The sequence below is a fragment of the Centruroides vittatus genome, unplaced genomic scaffold (genome assembly GCF_030686945.1).
Source record: "Centruroides vittatus isolate TY-2023 unplaced genomic scaffold, ASM3068694v2 contig_347, whole genome shotgun sequence".
NCBI classification, from domain to species: Eukaryota; Metazoa; Arthropoda; class Arachnida; order Scorpiones; family Buthidae; genus Centruroides; species Centruroides vittatus.
The window spans coordinates 470,221-480,757 of NW_027122171.1; the positions used below are offsets into that span (position 1 = coordinate 470,221).

The window sequence follows — 10,537 nt, forward strand, 5'->3', positions numbered from 1 at the left end:
CATTTTATAAAACCTATCTGGCAACATGTGAGGTTCTCACCGGACATGTGTTGTTTACCAGCAGTTTGTTTATATAATTACTGTTAATAACTAACAAAATAGCATTCTGTATACATAGCCATATTCCATTTCTTCAATAAATTACATCAATTACATGCCATTTGACATATTGTACAGAAATGTGTAAATCTTGGATAATTCGAAACTCAATAATTCAAATTCACCTGTATTTCGAATTAACAAGAATTTCCTGTATTAATATGCCAAATTTATTTGGCATATTAATACAGGAAATCCTATAGCTGTAATATCAGGTATCAGAATGTTTTTATATATATATGAATATTTATATGCACATATACTGAATGTATACACTTATGGATTCTGCAATACAAGATGCAGAACTATAAAATAGAATGCATCCTGATTTGAAGGAAATTTTCCACTTCTGATCTGATCTATAATATCTACCATAGTAATGGTTCTCAAAGTATACTCCATGGACTGTGGCAGTTCACAGATGTCTCAGTTATTTTTCTAAAATGCAATTCTAAATTGTTTAGATCAGTGATTCTCAAACTTTATGTTCACAGACCAGTATTTTTAAAAATTAAATAAAAATAATTATAGATTAAAAAGAAAGAAATATAAACCAGAAAAATGTAAATATTAATCACATTGGTAACTTTTGCTTCATTCCAGTATTATTTTAAAGATGACAAATGTTTTCAAACAGCTCAACTGCCCTGCTTCAGGTCAGTTTGTGTTCCAATTCGAATGCTTGTTCTATAATAGAATAACTGACAACTGACCTGAAGCAGGGCAGTCCAGCTGTTCGAAAACATTTGTCATCTTTAAAATAATACTGGAATAAAGCAAAGGTTACTGATGTGATTAATATAAAATGAAAATGAGAGTTCAAATGCATTTTATTTTTACTTTTAGACCTAATTAGTAATAAAAATACTATAACAAAGTTTGATTCTAATGATTTTGAAAAAATAGGTTTGTGGGTAGTTTTCAAGTAATCCCCAAACCTATTTACAGCATTAAGTTACCGAATATACAAAATTTTTTGGTATGCACCTAAAGATAACTATAGGATAAAGAAGTGGACAGGGACATGGATAATCTGTTGCATCCGTGAATCAGTTTAACCTATGACATAAAACTTTTAGAACCTTTGATCTATAGAATATCACAAAAATTAAATTCTATCTAATTCATCAAAACATTCCAGAAGCTGGAACTGTAAATAATAATTACCTTACGCTTCAAACACTTCTTTCAGCAGTTATCTTTTTATAGATTTGCCTCTTCAGGTATATGAACAATATAATATAAGCTTGATTGAGTTTAAGAAGTTCAAAGAAATTTAAATAGGCTAAGGAACAGTGCAAGATGGTTGAATTTCTACGCATTCAAAAAGTTTAAAGAGGGTGAAGACCAATAAAATTCAATTCAGGTTCTAAGCAGTGGTGATATTCGAAATATTTAACAAAGGGTTCACTAGCAGAAAATTTTTCTCTGACAATCACCAACAAACGAAATGGAAGTTTTGGCTAGAAATAAATACAATACCTTTTCTTGCGATATATCTAATAATCAGTGGCATATTTAAAACGTAACAAGCCCTGGGCGAAGACCAGGTAACAATAGTATATTAGTGCTGTTGACCTTTTTTTTTTAGGCAGAGAAATTTTTCACCCCAAATGGCACTGCTGATAATAGAAAGATGTCATCATCTCTTGAAATACAATATCCTTTTTATTTCGCTGTTTATAGCCCGACACGTGTTCCACAACCATCTTGTATTATCTTGCGCGGGTGGGATTGTGGGATCTCTCTTATGACTGGATCTAGTTTCAAGAACTCTCTTGAATCGATCGCGATTAAACCTCGTTTCGGTCGAGATTGAAACGGTCCAGAGAGATCGCACCAAGACATAGTCCCCGACCTTGCTCACAATCTAAATTGAAATGCTCGGTGCAAACGGGGTATAAGGCTCTAGTTTAGTAGTATTACAGAGTATAATACGTATATTTTAATATATTTTTTAAAAGAAACAAAACCACTGAGAAATGCTGTGTGTGTTTAACAAGGTTTGGAAAAACTGTAAATTTTAACAACGGGTTCGGCCGAACCTGTGTGAACCCACTGAATATCACCACTGATTCTAAGTACAGGTAGGCCTCCTACAATGCAGTAGATATGTTCCTTGAAAATACCACATTGTGGAAAATCGCATTATAGGAGACACCAACTTAATACAAAAACTGGGATTCAGTTCTAAAAAGAGAAAAACTGCCTTTCATGGTATAACATTTTCATCATTTTTAAATTTATGTACATAAAAAGCTTAAATAAAATTCATCATCATATAAAAACTAAAAAGATTATACAAAACAATCTTCACTAGTGACTACCGGTACATATAAGATCAAATACAGCCTCTTCAACCTTCAAAATTCCAGTACACAACAACGAAAGTTAACGAACTAATGTTTTTGATTCTCCACCGAGATCTTCGTCAGGTTCATTGACGCTTGCAAAAATTTGTTCAAGTCAAAATAAAAAAGAAACGTAATGTTATGCTCACAAGTTCAGTCCTCATCGTCACTTATTATAGTTGTTTGAGAATGTTTGACTGGCCTTATTTCAAGATCTGAGCTTGTTTCATCAAGTTCCACTGCACTTAGGTGATCCATTGCAATTTTTCTGTTATGTAAAAGATAATTCATTTCTAAATACCCTAAACTGCGTTGTAAAAGTACCGTGTTGTAAGAAAATTTCCACGTTTTTCCAACTGCATTGGAGCAAAAACGTGTTGTAAAGGTACCGCGTTGTAAGAGGCCTACCTGTATTCAAAAACCTTTCAAACAGTTTTAACTAAACAGTAAAATTGGATTGCACAAAAATGTGTAAAATTAATATAATACATTGCAGCTGCTCAATCATGGGTTTTTGGATCTAGAGATTAAATGTTCAGGTAATAATATCCAAACGAAAGTCTTATGTAAACCCACACATCAATTGGCATTTATATCATACATTTCGTGTTATCCCTAGAGGTATAAAACTGCAGTCTGCATTGCACTTATAAACAGGGCTTATAAATAATTTCTAAATTATTGTATGCTATAGAAGAAAAACAACAAACAGTAGATGGTGATAAAGTTTAAAAAAATGGGCAGACTAAAATTGTTTTAGATTTCAAACCTAAACTGCAAAACCTCTACTTTAAAATAGCCAAAGATATAAATTGCTAAATAGTCTATAATCATCATCCTACAATATTCAAGCTTTTAACTAGTAGTAAGGATATAATAAGCAAACAGAGCTCCTGAAGTATATAAAACTCCACCAACAGCTACTACAATTAACACCCAACTGGTCTATATCAGATCTGTGTAGATCTCTAACATCAAGAGAAAGAACACACTTATAACAGATATTGAGAAGAACTACACAACCACTTTTGCCCAATTAGCCAGTGAACCAGGTGTGTTACCAAGCTGGAATAAAGCTATGCTTTTAAAGATAATTTTTGATAGAGAGAAAAGACATTTGAAGCCATTGAAATTTACAAACAAAAGCATAATGGAGGGTGCATTAACAGTAAAGAGAAGTCAAGTCTTCTTAAAGCTTAGCAAGTATTGCTCAGCATATAGGTTATATAGGGGTGAATGAGTGATTATAGTGTAATATTAATATACTAGGATATTGCATAACTTTTGTTGTATCACAATAGAACTGAGACAGAACTGGAAAAAAACAGGTTTCTTTCCAGTTCTGTCTCAGTTCTATCGTGATACAACAAAAGTTATGCAATGCCCTAGTATCTCATCTCAGTGTCAATTGTGAACTGTTTACAATTGACACTAAGATGCATCCACAACACTTTCCTTACTTACTCCAGCATTATTTATTCTAAATTACAAATGATTTTGGTCAAATTTAGAAACCTTCCTCAAGTTAGGAAGGCCTCTAAATTATTTTTATAAAGGATTTTTTGAAAAAATATCTTTTATTTTATTACAGACTAAATAAATTTTTCTAGAATTTTGGTATCATCCTGAAATTAATCAATAGGACTTTAAAAAAGTGTGTTTAGTGAATCATTGAAGCAAGTGAAAATTTGGTATGATTCTATACATCCAAATTACTAGTATCAAGCTAGGCTTGTAAGTCATTGCTATTTGAACAAAAAAAAGGAAAACAAAAAGAAATAACTCTTAGCAAGATAATCTGCTCCAAAATTAATTCTATTTTTAGAGGTTTCAACTACTGTGAGGAGGAATTTCATAATCAGTGTATTACAGGTATACCTCACCTTACATTGGTAATTGGTTCCAGGAGAGGCGACCTAAATCGAATTTACTTGTCACTAGGCTAAACCAGAAATTACCATTCCCAGTTCTGTATTTTATTTATAAATGCATTTTTAATAATATATGGTTAATAAGAATCTATTTTAAATTTATAAACAAATTTTAGTTTTTAATATAGTACAGAAAAAAGTAATCTAAATTTACAAATACATGTACGTACAGTACATACTTGTAAACATACATGTTTACAATTTGGTTATGTTTACAGTATATTGCGGACTCTTTATTTGTGAATGTGGTTTCTCTAAGACATAAAATAAGATGATTTTTTAAGGTTAAATAACAAATACAGTTTTGAAAATTATTTTGCGATAGTAGAAAATAAACTAATTTATGTTAAATTTACCAATATCGAGTGGCGCTGACAACAATGCCAAATAGCAGATATTGGAACTACTGTGAAAAACACCAATAACGAGCACTTAAAGACCAATAAATAAGATGACAACACAGAAACACAGATGTTTTCATGTTTCATTCTCTAGGATTTATGATCATTACATTAACATTTACTGTAAATGTACAAATTTTAATATGATTTTATGTGCTTTTAATGCTTTTCTAGTGATATTACGACTTCAATATTTGTGGTGGACGGATGTAAAGTTGAATAAAATGACTTGAACTTGATTTTTATTTTTTCACATACCTTTTTGACAAACGATGTATAATCGACAACGACATAACTTGAAATATACCTGTATATGTATTTAATTAGTTTTGATAGGGCATCAATCATATACCCTAACAATTTACTGTACATTTAGTGAACAATAGTGTTTTAGAAAAAATCTTACATTACAAACATTTTAAATTCACAATTATAAAGAGGAAAACATCAATTTTAAATATTGTTTTAAGAAACTATTATATTCTTACAAGTCATTCAAACAATTACAGGAGACAAATCTTAAAAATCATATTTTTGAAGGATCACTGGTCACTAATCATTATTTGAGTCCCCTTTTTTATTATTGTTTTGGATAGACACAGCTTAGACAGATACAAAATTTTTTAATAAAACTGTGAAAAAGTTTGAATAGTTTTTTTAATTCAATTAGCAATTGCTTGCACACTTTATTGATGTATTAAAATATTTGGAAAAATTGTAAAACTTTAATTTAGTACATTCAGAAATAATCAAATTACAGAATCAAATAGTAATAGAGTTTGATAGCATTGAGAGAATATGTATTATGGTGAGTAAATTATTATTATTAAATTTAACAATGTTCAAATGCCTAATTTGATACTTATCTTCAACTAATGAATGAAATAATTATTGATTAATTATAATCAAATACAGATAACCCCTGTATAACACGGCACTTCTATATCATGGATTCACTCTAACACGGTTTGAGAATTGAGAACATCCCCGTATAACATGGGTTCACTCTAACACGGTTAGGGAATAAGGTAAAACACTCGTACTGTACAACATGAAATGTAATAAAAACTGTTACCAGTTGATGATGTTCATGCTGAGATCATCATATAGGATGAATAATCCTCTGGTAAAATATTTATTTAAATAATAAATAAGTATTTTACCCATGAAAAAAATCTACTATATAAAGCTCAAAAATCAGATTCTATCAATGTATGCCAAAAATGGTCACTAGGGTGCCCCTGGCTACTACTTAAATTAATTTAAAATAACAATATAAATTATTTTATATTTTTACAGTATAATATTCAGTACATTATTATTTTTATTTGTAATTTTGTATGCTCCGATGCCTGCCTGCATCCGGCCTTTCGACTTTTGAATAATAAATCCGATTTAAAGAAGGATTTAACAGCGTGTTTTTTTTAATTTTTGGAACCTAACCCCCCCTTTTTGCACTAGTTCTTTGTTTCGTATAACACGGATTCGCATAACACGGCAAGTTTTTGGAATGTAACTTCCGTGTTATACGGGGGTTACCTGTATTCAACTCGCATGTAGCAATATTTAACAGAACCTAAAAAAGTTTTGTTAAAAAAAAATGTTACCTACCCAGCAGTAAGAAAAAAAAAGACTTTTTTATCCGAAGCATAGTTCTGCTTTTTTACAGACTTATCATACATGAGACATTGGATATGACAGGAATAAAATTAGACTTTATTGGAGTAAGTGTTATGAAAATGCATTTCAGATGTCATACTCCTCATCAGTTCATATTTCTTAGGTTTCCTAATATTATAAGTATGCTAGGTTACAATATTACAAAGGAATTGTTTTTACAAAATAATACAACATAATTATTGTTTACATTTACCTGTATTTTGTAGACATTTTTAGTTGTACTATTTCTAACATTTATTTTTTACAAACAAATCCTTTGTAATATTGTAAATTAGAATACTTATAATAATAAAAAACCTAAGAGATACAAACTGACGAGGGGTATGACACCCAAAATGCATTTTCGCAACACTTATTCCAATAAAGCCTAATTTTATTCCCGTTGTCTCCAACATGTCATGTATGATAAGCCCATAAAAAAGTGATGCTGTGCTTCAGACTTTTCATAGGTCACATTTCTTTATGCAGCATTGCTCAATCACTACACAGCAAAGCATTTGTAAATGAAGAACTATAATGTAACAAACCATTTCTAAATGTTTGCTGCAAGGGATAGCTGCAGCAAAGATAAAGCAGTTTTTATGTCCTCTATGTGTGTAAAGCAAAATGAATGCTTGTGTGTATAATACGATACTATGCTGTAAAATAAAAAAGTCAAAGTGACTGTTGCTAAAAAATATTATGAAAAGATTAAGGATTAAATTCTATAAAATGACACTGAAAGTTAGCTAAAGAATAAGAAAATACTATATTTTAAATATAAATGACACCCGAAATGCATTTTGGAACATGACAGGAATAAAATTAGACTTTATTGGAGTAAGTGTTATGAAAATGCATTTCTGGTGTCATACTCCTCTCTAATCTATTATCTGTCTCCTATCTCTTTACTTTGCTTACATTTTTGGAAAGAAATGCTCAATTCTTTATATCTCTTTATTTAAATATTGTAGGTTTTTAACTAAAACACTATTTTTGGCTGTAACTAGAATTAAAGAATAGATTATGACATCCGTGTTTAGCTCAAGTGGAAAGCATTTCTAAACTATAACGCAGCGACATGTAGCGATAGCTGCTCAGAACATCATTTTTGCTACACTCTCACTACATAAAAACATGCAGTCATACTGATATTAAACAAAACAAGAAGCTAGATTATCAATCTTTTTACCTATTTCACAATTCAGAAAAAACACTAAATAACATAAATCTATAATTCATTCTTTCACACCTCAAAATTGGATAAAATAGTTTTCAGGCCAGTTTAAATTCAATCCCAATTTTATCTGACTGCTTTTTTAGTGTTTCTTCCGAATTTATGAAATTTTTATCTTTTATTGCCGTGATTTTGTTTTTCATCAATATACAATATACAATTGTAATTATATCGTCACCAAAAGAATTTTCAACATCTTTTGCTCATAGAGATGAACAAGAGAGAGCCTTAAACTAAAAGTCACTTCTGCTGTGGCCTCCTTCAGACTATTTTATCCAATTTTCTAAAACAGGAGAGAACAAATTATGAAGAAACTTGTGCTTTTTTAAGGTTTCTACTAAATTTTGGCATTTTTGCTACAATTATGATCCTTGTTTTATATTTTTTAGCAATATGCTTTTCTTCTATGTTCACATTTTAATAAAAATTAAGCAAATTTTTTTTTGTTTAAATGTACTGTACAACCAAATAGATTTTGCAACTAAACTGAATAATGAACAATAATCAAGTTTATGTCATTAAAAAGACAATAAAAATATCTTATAACAACAGATTAGCCCAGGAATTCCAAACTTTTTTGACTGTTGACCCATTGACTTATTAACCATCCTCTTTGATAAATAAATCTGGTGAGCCACTATTAATCCACACTCCATTTCCATTGAAAGATCTAGTGTGCAAATTTACATCATCCTGAATATCATATACATAACTCATTGGACTAATATTTTTTTAATGAGCTGTTTTCAATTGACCTCTGAAAGTTCTTTATAAGCACCTGAGAATCAATATAGACAATTTTGGAGATACCTGGAATAGCAAATTTTTACAAATGATATGACAAATACCATTTAATAGCCAAAATACCTTTTTTTTCCATCAAGAGCTGTTAAAAATGGAAAAGTTTTAGTACACTACTCAAACTAAACATGTATTATTTTCAAAATGTCAAGATGAACAAAATCCAGAACAGTTATAAGATGCGCAAATGCAAGAATGAATAAATCTGAAGTTTAAAATTCATAATAGAATCTCCATTATCCAAAAGCAAAGTGCAATCAGTAATAAAAAGAAGAAGGCCATTCAAGAAGTACCTGAAGAAGGCTATTCAAAATGGCCAAAAACATTTGTACTTGGTGATTAAAATGCTAGAAACGAAGTGTGAAAGGTTTTTTTGTCTTACTTATTTTAAGTAGTTCTAGCTTTGAGTGCAGAAAAGATAAAAAGGCAAGAGATTTTGACAGATCTAAGTAAACGATTCTCTTTAAAAAAATAATTTTAAGAATATTTTGGAAATGACAAAAAATATGAATGAAAAATATTTTATATTTATAACAAATTTAAATTTTTCAATTTTTATAAGACAAAGAACCTAGAAATCAATATAAAATTTTTAAAATACTTTAATATCAATTTTTTTATTAAAAGGTAGTAAAACAAAAAATGTTTACCACCAAAATCCAAGATAATTATCTAAATTTTTTAATTAATAAAACTAACTTATGTATAAAATGTGTCATTCAAGCTAAAATGTATATCTTTAAATATTTTAAATGAAACAGACGATAACGATAACAAATGAAATCTATTACAAACATACAGTTTGACAAAAACTTACCATTACTTGATTTTAAATCCCGATGTATGAGTGAAATAGGTGCTTCAGAATGTAAATAATTCATCCCGTGCGCTATCTGTATGGCCCAGTTGACAAGTATATCCGGTGGTATCTTCCTTCCGCTAAGAACTCTGTTAAGTGGGCCACCCCTGGCATATTCCATCACCAAACATAGATTCGGTTCTTGGAGACACACACCTTTCAGTGCCACGATATTGGGATGGTTTAAAAGCCAAAACAATTTGGCTTCCTGTCTGACGTTCTCCGTGGTCACGCTGATGTCCTCGTCGGGATCCTGTCGGGCCGCCTTCACTGCCACCTCCTGGTTTCTCCAGTAACCCCGGTACACCTTGCCAAAGCCTCCGACGCCAATCACCTCTTCCAGTTCCAATTCCGCAAATGCAATTTCGAATGGTCTGTCCTCGTCGCCGACAGGTTCCACCTTGTCCACGTCCTGCTGTGTGACAAAATTGCTGGGAAAGATACCGACCTTATCACCGATTTTACCCGTCCACCAGCCGTCGTCGCCCGAAATTTTCGCATCTTTTGACAAAACCTCCACCTGTTCTCCCCTTCGTAGAGACAACTCGTCTTCGCCTGTGGCTTCATAATCATAAATAGCCGTCCACCTGTCCTCACGACACCCGGACTGTACAGATTCCATGGAATAATCAATTAAAGCATTTCTGATGTCACTTCAGACTCCTAAAAGGTATCTTAATCCAAATAGGAGCATCTCCTAACCATCTCGGGGTTAGGCCTAACATCTCAACTACATCACCGCCCAATAAAACATAATATACAATTATTACCCCCTCTCATCGTGTTAGTTTATAACGTATTTTCAAAACGTAATCTTCTTTTCCGTACATTTTCCCATCTTTTACCTTTATTACTTCTTGGTTGAAATCAAATCTCAGACTCCTAAACAACGGAGGTCCGCCATCTTTGGTACTTTGACCTGCAGACGATCATTGGGTGTGACGTCAGGCCAATGGGTTGAAATATTTGCAGTTATTTGTCAAAATATTCATTTTTTTAAACCTTTTCGCTCTTGAAATTTTATTAATAATGTCTTCGAACATATTTTTGTCGCTATTTTTTCTTTCCGTCCACTATTAATTTTTCATTAAAAGTTCGTCTGATGGAGGTGCGTTAGATATTAATTCGTTTGATAAATAAAAAGTGGAATTTTAAAATTAAAAACAATGCTTTAATAAACTTTAAATGTTTTAAATCTA

The 10,537-nt window shown here is 31.1% G+C and overlaps 1 protein-coding gene across 2 annotated transcripts in view; it reads right to left on the bottom strand.

Moving 5' to 3' along the window:
* The window catches only part of LOC136974293 (mitogen-activated protein kinase kinase kinase 10-like), a 77,826-nt gene extending 67,571 nt beyond the window's left edge, over positions 1-10,255 (bottom strand). For both annotated transcript variants that reach the window (XM_067269130.1, XM_067269129.1), the window contains exon 1: positions 9,297-10,255. In XM_067269130.1, the coding sequence (XP_067125231.1) occupies positions 9,297-9,960 (664 nt within the window). In that variant the 5' untranslated portion in view covers positions 9,961-10,255. The remainder of the gene's footprint in view (positions 1-9,296) is intronic.
* Positions 10,256-10,537: the final 282 nt, after the last annotated feature.